Source organism: Mizuhopecten yessoensis, unplaced genomic scaffold (assembly GCF_002113885.1).
Source record: "Mizuhopecten yessoensis strain PY_sf001 unplaced genomic scaffold, ASM211388v2 scaffold6863, whole genome shotgun sequence".
NCBI classification, from domain to species: domain Eukaryota; kingdom Metazoa; phylum Mollusca; class Bivalvia; order Pectinida; family Pectinidae; genus Mizuhopecten; species Mizuhopecten yessoensis.
The window spans coordinates 429,121-449,372 of record NW_018406762.1 but is presented as its reverse complement, the minus strand read 5'-3'; the positions used below and the strand labels follow the sequence as shown (position 1 = coordinate 449,372).

Here is a 20,252-nt window from a genome sequence, read left to right as displayed (position 1 = left end):
AGTATTTCGGGACAAAGCACAGGGACTAGCCTCCGTCTGTCAATATCCACATGATTATATCATAGGTGTATTGACAGAGGAAGCTAGTACATGTGAACTCACAACAATATACAGACAAACACGATTATTTTCATTAAATTTGTATTTAAGAGGAAGGTTGCTTTTGATCTTTTAATAGATCGGTGAAGTTACAGACCATCTGTCGTAATATATTTCATGAAGTGTTGACCTATTTCTTCACACTTATCAGCTGGCTTCTGGTCACTTGATATACTGTAACAAGGAAGTTTATAGTTAGGTGTCGTTTCTCTGTCTGCGAGTCAAGTTTTTCACATTCAAACAAAAACAGCCGACAATATGGCAAGTAGCAGATCCGTACGACGTGCCCAGGAACCCGTTACCTACACGTGTGCTTTGTGTGCCAGTGAAGACCGGGTACGATGGTATTGTAACGACTGCCAGGATAATGTATGTGACCGGTGTAAGGAAGCCCATTCGCGCGGTAAGAAAACCAAACACGACGAGGTGGTATTGATAGGAGAGGCTAACCGTCAGGGTGACAAGCCTGTACCAGAGGTATGTAAACTACACCCCGGTAAACTGTGTGACGTGTACTGTTGTGATTGTGACATACTGATGTGTTTGATGTGTTTTTCCCAGACACACAAACAACACAACTGGAAACATTTTGAAGACGAATTTCAAATCAAAAAGCAACATTTGCAAGAACATATGACAGCAATATCTGCTAGAATTGCACACTTCAAGAACAAGACGTCGAAGCATGGTAACAAAACATTCAAAGTTAACATTGATACAATGAGAAAAGACGTTAACACACAACGGGCAATGATAAAGTCAGAAATAGATTCTATCGCGGATGCAGTCCTGGCCGAGTTATCGTCCCTGGAAAAGGAAGAAGCAGTATTGCATCAAAAAGATTGTCAAAAATTGGAGAAAAATGTCAGAGAGTTGACAAGTCTGTTTGAAAAAGCGGAAATGACGGATACAACGAGTACATTTGAAATGGAAAGGTCATTGACGACAACTCTACCATTGTATGATGTTAATGTGAAGGATGTTCTACCGAAACTACCAAGCTTTGTTACCGGAAGTATCGACCGCGTCCTGTTGACGAAAATGTTAGGTGAATTACACCACGGGAACCAGTACGAGAAGACAGAAATCGACAGTAAACACGTTCAACGTCTCTCTAAGTTTACTGTTACTCAGCAAAATAGAATAATCTGTACATGTCCCGTCGACGACAGCCACGCGTGGTTATCAATATACCACCACCAGGGTCTGGTACTGGTCAACAGGGAGGGTATGGTCATAGAGACAGTAAAACTGGACTTCCGTCCGTACATGATCGCCATGGTCGGGACAACAGACATACTTATGACCAGTCATAACCATAGCACATTTGTAAATAAACTATCACTACACAACAAACAAGTGACAACATTTGCTGACATTAGACCACATAACGCATGTGATATCAGTATAAACGAGAGGGACGAGGTGGTTGTTAGTACAACTACACCAGACATGGTGGTACTGAATCAGGCAGGTACGATTGTGAGGAAGGTGACGTGTGGAATGGTTGGGCGGTTTATTACATGTTTGTCGTCAGGAGACATTGCAGTGTCGGACGCTGTTAATGTATTAATCATAACAGACAGATCTGGTACAAACAAATATAAATGGTCTGGTGAACTCAACAACGGTCAAAAGGTTGGTAGTAGGACACCCTATAAGTTGTCATGTGACAAGTACGACAGACTGTTTGTACCAGATGTCACTAAAAATCAGGTGTATGTCCTACCGAGAGATAGTACACAGGCCACGTGTCTCCTGGACCAGAAACATGGAGTGATCAGCCCTACAGCAGTGGGTGTAGACACGTGTGGGAACGTGTGGATCGGGTGTTGGAACGGTACCGTACACGTGATGCGACTGTGGAGTTAGAACTTTTCTGTCATAACCACGAATTTCTGGACAATCCCTTAATTTTACCTGTACTTAACATTTATATAGAATTATATGTATCATTATAATGGGAAAAGTAAATAAAAAACCCATCAGAACGCTTGCATCTGGAAGATTTGTTTTCAGAATAAGTAAAGTGTGCTGAAAAAAATATCTTCCCAGATTTCTACGATTTGCCCGTGTCAACTCACACATTCCTTAGTTTTTTTTTCCATTTATCCTCTATAAAACAATTAAGTATTTTACTTACATCAATATCATTTAACTTAGAGGGTTGATTTTTGCCTATTGGCTGGAAAGCTATCGTTGTATTTATATAATTACTATTGTAAAATGATATTTACATTTTAAAATCATAGGTTATATATGTATGACAATTTGAAAGTGTGATTGAATGTTTTATGTATTGTATTGGGATATAATATACAATTTGGTATGTAACAACTTCATTGTTTGACATTCAACGCTATATTTATGTGGATTTATTAATGTAATTTTATACATGTAAACAGAATAGAAACGTATTATTGTATTCAATGATAAAATATAATCATAATGTAAATGTTTGATTGATATTTAAGTAAATGAACACATAAGAAAACGAACGATATATTTGAGAAGACAAGGTCCCATACTACAGGCTCAGATCGTGGTACCAATAAACCTTTTGACCCACCAATATTTAATCATATATATAACAAACAAAAAATACATTTGGGCAAAAATCTCAAAAAACGAGTTTACATTTCGGAAATTTCAGGCTTTGACAAAGATAAAAAAAAAATCATTTCATACGTTTTATAATCAGGGGTTTAATGAAATATCCTAATTATCTAAATATCAATATTTTCAATAGCACATATACCAACAGTGTGTTTAAATGTTTGTGTAACACATGATCTACTCTACCGATATAGCATGACGATTTGTAATCAGTTGATTTTCAAACGTGTGTAATATCACGTGTTTGGAAGAAATAAAACGAGTCTTACTTAATATATTTTTTATTAATATCACGTGTTATAAATTTATTAACATCCGTTGAACATGTTTTTATTAGCTCACCTGGCTTGAAGGGCCAAATGAGCTTATCCCATTGCGCAGCGTCCGTCGTCCGTCAACTTTTCCCTTTAAAACGCTACTAGTCCTGAACGGCTCAAAGGATTTTGACTAAATTTGGTCTGAAGCATCATTGGCCAAAGGGTTCTCAGTTTTGTATTAACGGAGGGTATTGTCCCCCTGGGGGCAGAGGGGCGGAGCCAAATAAGGGGAAAATAGGTAAATCTTTAAAAAATCTTCTTCTTCTCAACCAATAGAAGGATTTTGATCAAATTTGTCCTAGAGCATCTTTGGACAAAGGAGACTGAGGTTTGTATAAACGGAGGGTGTTTGCAACTCTGGGGGCGGAGGGGCGGGGCCAAATAGGGGAAATAGAGGATTATTTTTCTCCTACTATACATGTGAAGGGATTTAAACCAAATGCAGTCTGAAGCATGCTTAGGGACAAAAGAATCAATTTTGTTTAAACTGAGGTGTGTGGACCCCCTTCTTTGGGGCAGATGAGTGGGGCCCATTAGAGGAAAAAGACGAAAACATTAAAGATCCTTCTCCTTCTGTACCGATGAAGGGATTTTAACCAAACTTGTTCTAGAGAATCTTTGGTCAAAGGGAATTGAATATTTATAAATGGAAGACCTGGGAAACCGAGGGTGACGATAAAGACCCTGTCAAAGTTTTCCAAAAATTGAAACAGTACTGTAATCCGCGTTCAAATAAGGTGATTGAATCACACAGATTTTGGTGTGTCACGTGGCAAGAATCTTTCGATATTTTCCTGACTGAACTGAGGAATAGGGCAGATCGCTGTAATTTTGGCACACTGAAAGATCGTTTGATCAGGGACAAAATTATCATCACCAGTCAAGGTAAACTTCAACTACAATTATTGAAAGATGACAGCAATACCCTGGAAGGTACAATTAAACTGTGTCGTGCGTTCGAGCAATCTACCAATCACATAAAAGAACTCCGAGAAGGCGGAAATGCCTCGCTGAGCAGCAAAGTAAACAAACTGTACAAGGCGTATAGGAAAACAAGTACTGACAGTAACAGTAAACGGAGTCCACGTTCAAGTCAAGGTTCTGGTAAAACAAGTACTTGGAACAGTGGAAAACCGAGTAATTCGTACGCAAAGAAATCGGACGAAAGACAAAACAATACAAAACTTTACAAGTTGAAATAAAATTGACCTTGACCGCACGTACCTTGTTCCGCCATCTTCTTTTATCAACTTCTGAATAGGAGCTGCAGCATCATTTGTATTTATAGTGATCTAATTTTAGCAACATATCAATGCGCGCATGTAACCTGTCGGACCGCATCACTCATACACCAACATACCTCCTTCCGCAAGTAAAAGTAATTATGTAAAAGCATGGAAAGTCTGACTGCATAAATTATATTAAAACAAATCAAGTCAATCAGTACAATCACATGTGTGTGCCTACGTTCCTACCTCTACTACAGTCGTTATCAAATTTACAGAAATATTTAATCTTTATTCAAATCTAAATATAATACTAGATTATATTTGTCAAAAGACAGTCATAAGTGGTATGCTAAGGTGTATTTTAATTCAATTTCAACCACAGAACAATGGTACTGCACTGAGGGTTTGTCGTTTGGGAAGTTTCCGATATACTTTCAAAGGTACAAGTACGCTGATATAAACATAAGAAAGCCATATTTAACGGTATACAGTAATACAGAGAGGAGTTTGTGTTATCAGTACGTGACGTGACTTTTATCAGTACAAGACTTTTATCAGAGCTACAGGTTCACACACTATCAACAATGCCCTTAGTCATGTAAATCAGGACAAGTCAAAACTGTCCATAATTACCATAATTCCTTCTTTCCCCTCGTCTACTGATGAAAAAGGGTTGTCTAACATAAACCGTCACGTGATTGAGTTATTGCTACATGTAGTAACTTTAGATGTGTACACATTGCATAACACAAGTGAACACAATGTATAATAAACACCTGTAAACATTGCAACACACGTGTACATATTGTATTACACACTTGTACAAATTCCATAACACACGTGTTCAACTTGTATAACAAACGTGTACACATTGTATAACACACGTGTTCAACTTGTATAACACACGTGTACACATAGTATTACACACTTGTACAAATTCCAAAACACACATGTTCAACTTGTATAACACACGTGTACACATTGTATAACACACGTGTACACAATGTATTACACACTTGTACAAATTCCAAGACACACGTGTTCAACTTGTATAAACACGTGTACACATTGTATCATACACACCTGTAAACATTGCAACACACGTGTGCACATTATATGACACACATGTATAAAACACATTAAAGATGTACATACATTGCATTTTATAGCACACATGAGTGCATACTGTATTTCACATGTATACATTGTATATAACACGTGTACACATTGCATGTGTACACAACTTGTATAATAGATTAACATATGTTTAAATGTAATCTTCTATTTACAGATTGTTCTCAGCTATCAAAGATGAATGTTACACACACACACTGATGTGATTGCGTCTATCGATTTTGGAAATAAGTCGGTCGTTGTATTTATTCTAAATGTTGAACGTTAAACAAGTAATAACTACTATTTATACAAAAAAATGAATGTCCCGTTCAAGGGACACAAAGATATTGCTTTACTCACTTAGGAGAAGATTCTACAATATTGACAAAAAAGAGGTTGTTGTAATGGGGCATTACACACAGAAATCACCAGGTCGCATAAGTCATAGTTAGCGCGTTGTACACAGCATTGTCGCCAGTGAGCTTTCAAACACTTGTTAAGGGGCGTTGAAGAAACGAAAATTGATCTGCTGCCCCCATTTCAATATTTTGAATCTACATCAATTCATGTTGCCTTGCTCGTCCTTTTGTTAGGCACCGTTGGCATGCCCGTAGCTGTTGTGCAGATGGTTAACTCGAAGTAAGCAAAGAAACCTGTTAATATAGATATTGGACAAAGACCTACAGGTGTTGAAACAAACCTTACTTACAAGTATTATCAAAAGCTTGATTGGGGAATGGTCAAGGTCGATGTATCGCCGTTTATGCATTATGTACTCTTATCATCGCTGTTCTTTGTATGTGTGAGTATCGTCGATGTAACAAGATTGACGGAACAGCATTCCAACACTCTTCGTTACTTGAGCGACTAATTCATTTCAATCTTTCAATATTACTAAAAGTGGAATAGTAAGCGTTACACTGAACAGTATAATACTGAATAGATCATGTTAGCTTATTAGTTCTGTTACATCTTTTCGTTATTGTGCTGTTTCAGAAGGCGACGGATGGATAATTCTCAAAAACGATCACCTCCAGACACAAAAGTGTCCTTTTTTCGTCCTTTCGTTTTCGTGTGTTGCGAGTCGACGGAACGAGGTAAATATCGTAGCTTCGACTCAACCAGCGACAGCGCGAACTACAACACCAACCAATTATGGAACTGAGTGTTGTACTCATGCAACTGCTCTCCTGCTAAAACCAATTTACTGTTTTTTTTAAGACCAATTTATAAAATGTAAAATTTGGCAAAGATTTGGAAGAATTTGTTAGAGAATAAAAGCTGAATACTGTTTATCAATGTTAACACTTTATTATTTGACCACGTCACATGATTTAAGCAAGTTATAAGAAAGTTGGTTTGTAAAGGGTTTTTGCATGGTTTTCGAGTAACAAGGGATTTATTACACCCGAGCGAAGCGAGGCTGTAATAAGTCCCGAGTGACGAGAAATCATGCAATAACTGGCTTACTGCATGCTTCCCAACTCGAACAAAGCAAGAAAATTGAGTAAAAAATGTTCACCTGGACAATCATTTTACATAACCTACAATGCAGATCATTTACATTTCTCGTCTTAGTGAGAACTAATCAGAACCAGGTAAGTTTGTCTTTATTTTAAAATAGCCGTGTCTGAATGTATCCTTCATAATGGATACAAGTGTTTTCGGATTACTATCCAGCTCCAGTGTCAGGGAAGGTAAGGAGTGTCTGTTCAACAATTAGAACAAAATAGGGAAACAATGTTGAATACTGACACCATTTTCAGTTTAATTTTCAGGATGTGGCAAAGGTACAGGATATTGAAACCATTTTCATGTATACGATGTAAGGGTTTATCAATCCCTAAGGAATTCCAGTTCTTTCAATGAATGGTATATTTGAATGTGCAATTTTGTATAAAGAAACAGCTCCTAAAGATTATAAACCTTTCCAGGAAATGCTTATATCCTCTCACGTGATAAGGAAATCAATAACACTGCCAACTCAGTAATTTTTATTGTTTGCTTTTCAATCATGAAATAACCCTTTTTAACTTCTTCTTTTTTTCTTATTCTAAATGTGTCAACTAAGTTTATCCTTTCTACGGTATTGACTTCATCGTTATTTACTTATTGTTTATCTCCCCTTTCTTTCTCCCATTTGTGACCACAGTCCACTGGGCACATACCCTTTCATGGTCATGTGATCATGATTGGCTATGAAAGGGGATTATGTGGGCAGTAAACTGTGGTAGCAAGTGATTTATTGCCCACAGTTTTCCATTGTGAGAGGTGGGAAGTATGCAGTAAGAGTACATCCTTGAAATACTGTAGTTGTTCACTGTGAATCCTGCTCATGCGGCCACCTGTAGGCCTATTTGACGAACACCTTAATGATGATTGATGGTTATTAGCATTTAAGTCATGTAATTAATAGTTTATACTCCAGGTTAAAATATTTGTGTATTTCATGTTTGTCGGCAAGAGTGATTGCAGTGTCAGACTGTCTTAATTTATTAATCAAAACAAAGATCTGGCACAACAAAATATAAATGGACTGGTGAACTCAACAACGGTCAAAAGGTTAGTAGTAAAATATATTACACATTGTAGTATCATTTTTCTGGTTCCAGAAACTATATAGCAAGTCCAAGGTATTCAAATAATTAGGTACTAGTATGATTTAAATTTGATTTCCATCTTTTTCAGCTAACCAAAATGAAACTTGCTGTTCTAGGGACAGCTCCAGTGTCAGTGTTCCTGTTGACAGCACCACTAGCTCAGATCTGTTGTTCTACAGGTACCAAGCCCACTCGTTCAAGCTATTATGCTGTCAGCAACAATTTTCAGCATCACTTAAATCATTAATATATTCCTAAAAGATTGATGATATTCAACTTCTTTGAAAGAAGTGCTTAAGCTTTTTGTGACTTTACTCCAAAGAACTCTTGTTTGGTAACTTTTTTTCTTTTTGTGTTTTTCAAGACATTTTTTCTTTAACTGATTTAGATGTGTCAGCTGTGTTAAAAAGAGAACAATAATTAAAGGGCCTACATCCAGTTCGAATAAGTCCTGAGCTTAAAACACAGTGTACACTTGTATACAGATTAAAGGTTGTGGTTCACATATATGCAATTGCTTATTATCTTTCAAAATTGATGTGTTGTCAGTATTGTTACTCAATAGTATCATTACTATTTATGTGAGAAAGTTGGAACATGTTTCATATAAATCACACTTAGACAGAACCAAGAGCCTGCAACATGCTTTTGCTGTAGGTTAACAAAATAAAGATGATTGCACTTTAACTAATTAATTATTTCATTTGTGTTAACAAAGTTATATATACTTTGGGAAAATAGACAAGCACATGTAATATTTTCACAGAATATGAGAGTTTATTGTCCAATGTCAAATAATAAAGTCCATATGCTTGATTTTGTATGATATACATACAATGAACAGGGCTAAGTTGAACCATTTCATCAGTCAAATAACTTTTTCCTTCATGTTTGGAGTGTCAAAATCATATATTGACATATTCATTCAAATTAATCAAAGATTCAAAAGATGTAATTTTGGAGAGACCAAAAAAACTTATCGAGGATCAACTTAAAGCCCTGAAGTAAGTGACTGGATGTTTTTTCATGACTTTCCATGCACACATTAGATGTACATTGTACTTATTGTGTGTTTACAACTGAATAAAAACTTGAAAATGAAAATATAACTGTTTTTTATTACTCACAGGCGACATATATGTTACAAACTTGAGTGGTGATATACAAATTGTATTATAATTCAATGTTAACTCTGATAAAAATGAACTGGTTATTTGATTTAAAAATTAATTCTTCTGGTGTTGAATTTTGTATTAAACTTGTAAGGCTTTGAAGCATATTAATTTGCATACATCTGATGAAACACTCTTCTGCTGTTGATTTGGGTTAAGTTTTTGACAGTCTGGTCCCTTTTTTCTTCTTTGGCATGCTGAAATTAGAAAAGATACATCAATCAAGTCAGATGGACAAAATCCATGTCAAATTTGGGAATCAAACCACAGCTGTCATGTTCAATATCTGCCAATCGGCTGGTACATTTTGATTTGAAAATGTCCACCCCTGTGTGGAAGTGTGATGTACCATGTAAAGACTAGTTGTCAACCAGCCTCATTATCACCCCTGTGTACATGTACATGTATCTGCATGGACACCTTTCAAAATTGGTAACTATCTGTATTGTTTGCAAATTAAGACAAAGAATGGATATTATAGTTGTCTGTCATACTTCGTACTCAGAACAATTGTTCACATTCATCACTGTTATTATTTCATTTGTCCATGCATAATTTTAGACAGAGCTACAATTTATTTTGTGTGGTGACACAAGATTATATAATTATCTTACATTAAAATCCAAGGCATAGGACATGTATAGGTATACATTTAAAGTCACAGATTTGGCCAATTGCTCTCTAATCTGTCTTTTAATCATAGAGACTGCAAGATCGGACCTGTGTTATTTTATCTGTGACTTTTGAAAAAGCTTCAGCTTAAATTAATTAACTCAATAAGCCTAGCCATATAACTTTTAATATCCCTTCACCAACACGTTCACAATACAACTTTGGCTGTAATTATATGTTAATAGAGAATTCTTTATCCATTAAAATATATTTTCCAGTGGATATATCCCTAGCCTAGTGAATCAGTACGTTAGAAACTATGAAAACAATTTAACACTGGCCTTGTTATTCAACAATTTGAAAAAAAAATCAAAATATACAATTAATCGTTGAGAATAATAGGGATTTGTCAACAAGCAGACAGGCCTTTGATTTTAGGCATTCCTGCATATGCATATGGCGGCCATTATTAAAAACAAACGTTTACAACCGTTTTCAGAACACAATTACTACAATATCAGATATATGGGTTCACTTATAACCACAGGTTGCAATAGAAAACATATAAATGAACAATTAGGTTTAGTCCGTATGTCAAAATAATTAATTTATTAGCAAGATAAGTAGATCTCGATGGCGGGTAAATGCCAGACGATGAAGGAAATGAAATCACACGCTATTGCATCACGATGAATTTTGGTCTATATTCAGAGCCTTAAAATACATTTTCTAGATCGTCAGTGCGACTGAAATCGTTTTGTGTAGATGATAATATACCAGATTGTAATTATGTAAACAAATTATTACACATTTATGATCAATTACCGAGAATAACATGCATTCATGAACCCACCCGCGATCGGTAATCTAAGGCAAAATGGCGGCCATTATTAAAAACACACTGAATGGCGGGTGTGATGCCATAAAATAAGTCAAGTTGGCAACGCTGTATGTTTCGATTACCAGAGAAACATACAGCGTTGCCAACTTGAATTATTTTATGGCATCACACCCGCCATTCAGTGTGTTTTTAATAATGGCCGCCATTTTGCCTTAGATAACAAACATTATTAAATTTAAACAGAAGTATAGCAAAGTTCACTTACTTTGAAATCCGGACAATGTAACGGTACAGATAGCCCAAAATGTATCACTTCTGAACGGCAATCAATTTCTTCGATGATTGAAGCGGCGGGTTTTTCCCCCAAATCACGTAAATTCTCACGCTTTCTCGCAGTTTCTCGCAACATCAAAGTGCACGGCACATATTTCCTATGCCGAAGAGGCAGTTGCCTTTCCCTCTAATCTAATTCCGTGGTAGTAGGGACCTCTGTGAGATGGCATGTGGCAAGTTCGACAGACTGTTCGTAACAGACTCTTACAACAAGCAGGTGTACGTCCTACCGAGAGATTGTACACAGGCCACGTGTCTCCTGGACCAGAAACATGGAATGAACTACCCTCAAGTGGTTGGTGTAGACAGGTGTGGGAACGTGTGAATCGGGTGTGAAGACGGTACCGTACACGTGATGGGACTGTAGAGTTAGAAAAGTATTGTGACATACAGCAATCCGTGGTATTGATAGAAAATACAAACATTGATATCACGTGACGTAAAGGGTTTATTTTGCCTTTATTTGGAAGGTTGTCGTTGTATATAAATATTTACCGTTATGAAGTCATACTTATCTCACTTTTTAGAATGACGGGATATATATATGTATAACAATGGGAATGTGTGATTAAACCATACAGTGTATATAATTAATTCCCCTATTTTAAATGGAAACTCGGCATGAACGTCCGAATAATGGGCAACGCATGAGTAATCGAATGATTGTAGTTTATATATATAACATGAGCACATAGTGCTTTTTTGTGAACTAAAACATTCCGTTGATTGACAAAAATCTAAAAATAAAACTATGAAAACTGAATACGAGTTTACATTTCCATTATTTCAGGTTTTGGTCAAAAACTTGAAAATATAATTCTGTTTCATATTTCTAAAATTTTAGGCTTTCGATGGAATATTCTGATATCTTAATATCACTATCAACTAAATCCAACACTGTGTTTACATGTTTGTGTTACACACGTGGTACAGGTGTGATGATATCTTGATCTACTTTACATAGCGTGGCACAATGTGTAATCACTTGTGCTTTAGACAAACGTGTGTACTGGCATGTGTTTACATATGTAGGCCTGGAAATAAACGAGATTTACTATGTAAACCCTTGTTTAATCCATATGTTATACAATTATTCACATCCATAGAACATGGTATTTATTCATTAATATATCAGATATATTGATAATAACAGAGTTAATTATACTGAATAATCGAAATGTACATTGCTATTAGATACACCAGTGCAGGTTACAACTATATACATGTATCTGGGGCCACAAAATAAAATCGTTACGATATTGAGAACAAATCTAGTATGGAGAATTTACAAATGCACGTATACTATTATTAAATTTTGCATGCCATAAAATAAGTTCTTGGATATTGTTCTGTATTGCATATTCCCGGGGTGAGTTAATTCATCAATGCGCTAATCTATTAAAATTGGATAATGCGCTATTATTTGAGTTAACAGTATTTGTTTGGGATAAATAGATTTCTTCTGAGGTACACCAAAATGAAGTAGGAAATTCACAGAGACCGCTTTGTATGGCCATAAAAAAGCCTGTACAATTATTGAAAGATTGCCATATTTAGACCCAATCTTCTAACTACGACTTTATACATCTCATTATACCTGTGTTTACCTGTACAGGTACCCTTACCGTGAGTATCGACGTCTGACCTATATAACGTATGATTCTGGTTTACAGGTACGTCGTAATCTATTGTATTGACACACACGGGTACCACAGGATATTATCTACACTTAAATAACAACCACAACTGGTATTTTAACACAAATTTAAACATATAGTCAAACACAACTGACCCGTCGGTTGACATTTCCTAAGAATATTCATAATGGCCTGTTACGTTCTTTGTGTAGGTATGCCCAGCTGTTCACTGATTCTCGGGAGTATCACACACACGTCCAGAGACCGGTTGTCAGTAATTCAGTTAGCTCAACAATGAATTAAACGCGATATTAAATCTTGGAGTGTTTTCTATAGTTTATCATATGTAGAATTAATTTCTGACATAGACGTGTTTTTATACAGGAATATACATTCAATGCAGAAATTCGGGAAAAAAACCTGTTTTAGGTATAATTCTTTTGTTCAGTTAGTTAAGCTTGCGAAGACTGGTCTCTTGGTTACAAATTTTAGTTGTAATATTTCACAGTTACAATAATTTGGAAAAAAATCTTATTAAATCCAGAACTCGGATGCTTGGACAGTTTGTGTATCAGATACGGCTGACGTAGATGTTATACAGGAATTCCCTACAGCATATCATTTATTGTGTTCATCCGAAAACCAGGCCCGAAAGTTTACCAGAACTAAATCTTAACAATTGTATATATATATATAGTAACATATATTAAATTAAATGCCACATACAAAGGTGACAAATAAATTGTCATTAAAAACGATAATATTATGTAAGAATCAAATGAAAACTTAAGGAGTTGAACATCAAGCCTGCTTAATTTTTGTAAATACTAGCAAGTGTGTCAACAGTGTCCTAACATATCAGGTATCGTATCTGGTATTTACATCTACTTGTAACCATTACCATTTTCATTTGTGATATCTTTATAAACTATCGTAATCTTTATCCCTCTGCAGGGAAAATGGGTGACCAGAAGAAGATTGTTGATATTTTAGCCAAGTTTAGCTTAGGCCCTAGGGGTGAGTCTTTGACTAAATTTTCATACTGTCGAACTGCAATAATATGATTATAATTATAACTAAAATTGAATGATTTTATAAAATATAGTACATTTTACTTCCTTCCCAGGAGGAACAGGAGACCAAGTGAAGAGGAAATTCACAATTTGTATAAAGGACCTCACATCTGGGTCTGAATTTGACCCCTTTTGACCCTATCACTCAGACACATTTTTCAACTAAAAGGAAAATTTATATCAAACTGGAGAAATGAAATTTATACTTATATAAGTACGAACTTTGTTTAGAAAAGTACTTACTAGAACTCCGAAACTAGCCAAAGCGTATTGTAAGTTAAGAACATGTAATACTAAGTTACCAATTGAAAGTGGTAGGTGGTTCAATATACCACGTGCAAATAGATTATGTAGTTTATGTTATTTAAGAGAAATTGGCGACGAATTTCATTATCTGTTTACATGTACACATCAACCAATTCTCAATAGTAGGCGAAAACATATGTCCAGATATTATTATGAAAGACCAAACACATTTAAATATCATACATTATTCAATTATGTAACACAACATGAATTGACATCATTGGCTAAATTTATTACCAATATTAATGACATAATTAATTTACAATACTAATGTCCATCCTGTTCCACCATGAATTATTGCCACCCATTTGTATATATGTATTCTCTACACTGTATTGTTTATGAGAATAAAACAATTGTCATTGTCATTGGTTTGTAATATAGGACTTTAAGTAAAATGTAGGTAAAATATAGGAGTGGCAAAAATAAATAGGAATTTATAGAAATGTATGGGAAGTGGAAACCCTGAGTGATATCGTGAGAGGAATCGGCGACCAATCATGATGTGCCGTCAAAATCAAACAGACGGAATTACCCGAATGGTTTCCGAATGTTTGTCGCCTGATGGAAATGGTAACCATAGAAATGCACGACCTTGTCCTTACACAAAAAAACTGTTGTACCTTCATTGGGTTTAACAGTTTGTTTCAAATCTGTCATTACCCCTCAAACTAATTGTATTGTTTGATGGATTGTTTTTTTCTTTGAACGTATATCTAAATATTAAAATGCACTATTGTATGGCACAAAAGTTATTCAAGTTTTGAAGTTTTATTCGAACTTTAGGCCATTGACCCATCAGTATACAATACATATTATACACAAATCATGGACAATGTACAGAGAATGAAGACAATCATATTCCATTATAATACCCTTAATTTGTTTGCCTCATAGATGAATTTTCCTAGTATACACAATTCTTTAATAAGAGCGTAGCTCTTTAATGGTAACGCATGCGTGCGTAAACAGAGTTGCTTCCCTTTATACACATTGCCTTTATTTTTTTTCGTCCGGAAGTAGACGTCCAGTGGGGAAACAGGAAGTGTATCCTTGAAGCAAAAACAATTGTGTTTCAACTCATACATGAACATCTTCATATAGTGAAAATAATACCCATGTTTTATTTCTTATTTATTTAGGTAAAAACTAATATACATTCTGAGTGTAAAAATCGATCACATAAATTTTGATACTAGCTGGCATGAAACGTCGTTCAGAGATGATCATACTATGACGTCACAAGCACGTCACACTCCATCGGCCTTCATCGGTTCTTTCCGGAAGGATGAAAAGTAACCGGAAAATCTTGGACTTTATCTATCGTTATTGTGTATATGAACGAAATAATTAACATTTCTGAAAGTCTGGTTATAGTCTTTACATAATTTATGTATGCATCAACACTCATAGAAGAAACAATGGATAATTCATTTATGTCGAAATCAACTTTTTCACAATGCATGCCGATTGATAACTACAGGCAGAAACTGTTTAATTTTATTTGGCATCATCACCTGTCAATCAGTGACAGTTACAAAACTTGAAATTCAATCCGGTGTTTCAGGATGGAACAGGAATTCAGACTATATATCGATATAACGACAATTTCAGTTACATCAAAGTATTACAATTTTTTCTTTTTTTAATTTCATTTTTAACTAACATCTCTCTATATAAATTTACTTTTATAGACTTATCGTCAAATATGTAATTTGCACTTTTTTCTATAGCAATTACCAAACAGTTTTCCCCGAACTTATTCAATCCTTCTTTGTGTGACCTGACGGAAGCACGCAGATGATTTAATTCTTAATGTGGGAGGAAACCGGAGTATCCGGAGAAAACCCGCGTGGTCGGGCAGGTAACTGGTATTGAATCCATCCATCTTGGTGAAGACGAGCGCGCTATCCAATGCACCACCCGACCCACATATACGTTACGCACAAGAACAAATATCTACTTTAGCTTTGGAAATGGCGTCATTGATGCAAACATTATATTGTGAATACATTTTTACCAATCATCAACGATAAAAAATCTACATACGGGAGACCGGTGCAAGTTCGGCCACCCCTGATATTTTTGTTTTTGAGCTAATATTTACAACTTTAAAGATCTTAGCAGTTAAGTTGGCTGGGCATTCACACGAAAAAATGGCGAGGAAAACTCTAATTTAAAATTACTAGACAGGAGAAAATTACTTTTGAGAGGGTAGAAAGAAAATCATGATTTCGCTTCTAGTTATGCGAGTTTTCTGTAAACGGTATTGCAGTATTTTTAAGGTCAAAAGTGTAAAACACTGACAGCTTCAAATGATATACATAAAAGCAAAGCCAAGCACTCACTACCATATTGCTGTACGATAAGTATTTATTGAAATATCAATTTGGGCAGGGGTAGAACAATGAAGGATTATCACATTTTTAATTAAGTTTCACATATTGATTTATAAGAGTATTGCTTATTGATAAAATGGGGGAAAGATTTAGGTTGAGGGGGGAAGTAGTTGGCTAAACGCTGGCAAAACCCTACCTATTACGGAAGGTCTAGTGTTGATCGTTCAAAGGGAGATAACTGGTACTAAGTTTCGATGATTAAATTTTAGGTGTTATACTCACAACAATATATAGACAAACAAGATTATTTTCATTGAGAATTTGTATTTAAGAGGAAGGTTGCTTTTGATCTATTAATAGATCGGTGAAGTTCCAGACCATATGTCGTAATATATAATATGAAGTTATGACCTATTTATCACTTATCAGCTGACTTCTGGTCACGTGGCATACTGTAACAAGGAAGTTTATAGTAAGGTGGCGTTTCTCTGTCCGTGAGTCAAGTTTTTCACATTCAAACAAAAACAGCAGACACTATGGCAAGTAACAGATCCGTACGGCGTGCCCAGGAACCCGTTACCTACACGTGTGATTTGTGTGACAGTGAAGACGGGGTTAGATGGTACTGTAACGATTGCCAGGAGAATTTATGTGACCGGTGTAAGGAAACCCATACACGCGGAAAGAAAACTAGAAACGATGACGTCTCGTCGATAGGGAAGGCTACCCGTCAGGGCGACAAGCCTGTACCGGAGGTATGTAAACTACATCCCGGTAAACTGTGTGACGTGTACTGTTGTGATTGTGACATACTGATGTGTTTGATGTGTTTTTCCCAGACACACAAACAACACAACTGGAAACATTTTGAAGACGAATTTCAAATCAAAAAGCAACATTTACAAGAACATATGACAGCAATATCTGCTAGAATTGCACACTTCAAGAACGAGACGTCGAAGTATGGTCACAAAACATTCAAAGGTAACATTGATACAATGAGAAAGGACGTTAACACACAGCGGGCAATGATAAAGTCAGAAATAGATTCTATCGCGGATGCAGTCCTGGCCGAGTTATCGTCCCTGGAAAAGGAAGAAGCAGTATTGCATCAAAAAGATTGTCAAGAATCGGAGAAAAATGTCAGAGAGTTGACGAGTCTGCTTGAAAAAGCGGAAATGACGGATACAACGAGTACATTTGAAATGGAAAGGTCATTGAGGACAACTCTACCATTGTATGATGTTAATGTGAAGGATGTTCTACCGAAACTACCAAGCTTTGTTACCGGAAGTATCGACCCCGTCCTGTTGTCGAAAATGTTAGGTGAATTACACCACGGGAACCAGTACGAGAAGACAGACATCGACAGTAAACACGTTCAACGTCTTTCTAAGTTTACTGTTATTCAACAAAATAAAATACTCGGTATATGTCCAGTCGACGACAGTCACGCGTGGTTATCAATAATTCTATACCAGGGTCTGGTACTGGTTAACAAGGAGGGTGTGGTCATCAAGACAGTAAAATTGAGCTTCTGTCCGTACAGAATCACCATGGTCGGGACAACAGACATACTTATGACCAGTTATCCATGTAGTATATATGTATATAAACTATCACTACATAACAAACAGGTGACAACATTTGCTGACATTAAACCTCATACCGCATTCGACATCAGCATTAACGAGAGGGACGAGGTGTTTGTTAGTACAGACACACCAGACATAGTGGTACTGAATCAGTCAGGTACGATTGTGAGGAAGGTGACGTGTGGAATGGAGGGGCGGTATATTACATGTTTGTCGTCAGGAGACATTGCAGTGTCGAACGTTAGTAATGTATCAATCATAACAGACAGATCTGGTACAATCAATTATAAATGGTCTGGTGAACTATACAACGGTCAAACGGTTGGTAGTAGGAACCTCTGTAGGATTTCATGTGACAAGTACGACAGACTGTTTGTACCAGACTACACTAACAACCAGGTGCATGTCCTACCGAGAGATAGTACACAGGCCACGTGTCTCCTGGACCAGAAACATGGAGTGGTCAACCCTACAGCGGTGGCTGTAGACACGTGTGGGGACGTGTGGATCGGGTGTTTGGACGGTACCGTACACGTGATGCGACTGTAGAGTTAGACAAGTATTGTGACATACAGAAATCCGTGGTAATGATAGAAAATATAGCCGGGTAAAAATGTGTTTAGAGATAATCCCTTAATGTTCTACCTGTACTACATATATAGATATATAGAACTGAATGGATCAGTCATTGATATGTGGTGTAAATTTGACGTTGACGTTATTTAAGGAATGATTTTTATTTTTTCAACATTTATGAGGTCATAACAACAATGGGTTTATGGACATATTGAATGAATCGCGTTAGCGATTCATGTAAAATATGTCCAAAAACCCATTGTTGTTATGACCTCATAAATGTTGAAAAAATAAATATCATTCCTTANATGTAAGAATTAAGCATCTAGGTCGGTCGTTCCGAGTGAGTAGTTTTTGTAGTGTATTACTACGCAGTGTGATCAGGTTACTATCAGTTCCCACGTGCTGAGATTCTATGAACACCTGTGTTATGCATTTATGAATGTAATTTTTGTCAATGGGTCTAAGCATACAGAATGTAAATATTAAGGTGTGAAGCTAGATAACCAGTAACGTTAACGGTTGATAGCAAACTGTATGTTGCATGTAATGGAAATAGTGGACTGAAACAAAGTGGAACCGCATCTACCCGGAAAATTTGTTTCCAAAAGAAAAGTTTAGTTTGTACTGAATATATGTGCTAAAAAAATGCTTTCCCGGACAAACAAAATATGCCCGTGTTTGGGGCAGTCTTTTAATCACCTGTTGTGACAACAGATGGATTCAATTGACTTTGTTTTGATCTATCCTCTATACAATAATGTTATCTCTCATAAACTTAATTTTTGGTTTATTTTGCCTATAATTATTTGGACGGTTGTCGTTGTATAAAGAAATTTTCAGTTATAAATGATAGTTTTCTTACATTTTAGAATGATTGGATATATATATATATGTACATTTTGTATATCAATATGAAAGTGTGATAAAATATAAAACGAAGGATACACATATATATACTTCAGTTTCTCAGATAATGATCACAATAACGTTTGGACCAATAATCTGTCATTTACACAAGTTTTATTTTCTTATATTCAGGCAAAATTCTCAAAATAAAAAAAACTGAAAACGTTTTTACAATTCATTAATCCAGGTTTTTTAAAAGAAATAAAAAATACAATATTGTTTCCCTAATTTTAACATATATAAATTTTAAATGGAATATCAGAATATCTATATATCACTATTTTCAAAAACCTACAGTGTATTTAAATGTCTGTGTTACACTGTGGTACGTGTGTATTGGAAAAAAACATCTGTGTTCAAAGTCGTCCAGTTATTGAGTGTCCATGATATTAAAGAATTGTGTATACTAGGAAAATTCATATATGAGGCAAACAAATTAAGGGTATTATAATGGAATATGATTGTTTTCATCCTCTGTACATTGTCCATGATTTGTTTAAAAAAAAAATGTTTTGTATACTGATGGGCCAATGGCCCAAAGTTTGAATAAAACTTGAAAAACTTGTGTGATGTTATCTTGATCTACTTTACATAGCGTGACACAATGTAATCACTTGTGTTTATACAAACACATTCACTATCATGTGTTTGGACGGAAAACAAAAGGAAAGTTACTTTTAATTATTCCTGTATCTATGAAATAATAAAACTGTAAACATCCATATAACGTTGTGTTTATTCATTTGTAAATCAGAATATATTAGAATAAAGAACATAGTCAATTACACTTTAGTAGATACAGATGATCGAGGGTAAACATTGACAGGATTTGAAGTCGGGTGTCTTTCCTTTGTAATCTTCAAAGGACAGGTATCAGCCTAG

General features: G+C 35.7%; 2 protein-coding genes across 2 annotated transcripts; both read left to right on the top strand.

Moving 5' to 3' along the window:
- Positions 1–281: 281 nt before the first annotated feature.
- LOC110452781 lies at positions 282–2,276 on the top strand. The gene has a single exon (XM_021501458.1). It carries the CDS (start codon positions 358–360, stop codon positions 1,969–1,971), a length of 1,614 nt encoding a protein of 537 aa, XP_021357133.1. The 5' UTR covers positions 282–357; the 3' UTR covers positions 1,972–2,276.
- A 14,925-nt stretch (positions 2,277–17,201) lies between these two features.
- LOC110452769 lies at positions 17,202–18,434 on the top strand. The gene has a single exon (XM_021501446.1). The coding sequence runs from the start codon at positions 17,202–17,204 to the stop codon at positions 18,432–18,434; it is 1,233 nt and encodes a 410-aa protein (XP_021357121.1).
- The last annotated feature ends 1,818 nt before the right edge of the window (positions 18,435–20,252 follow it).

Excerpts from the sequence above, each read along its gene's own strand:
- LOC110452781 (XM_021501458.1), top strand. The coding sequence starts at position 358 with ATGGCAAGTAGCAGATCCGTACGACGTGCCCAGGAACCCGTTACCTAC.
- LOC110452769 (XM_021501446.1), top strand. The coding sequence starts at position 17,202 with ATGACAGCAATATCTGCTAGAATTGCACACTTCAAGAACGAGACGTCG.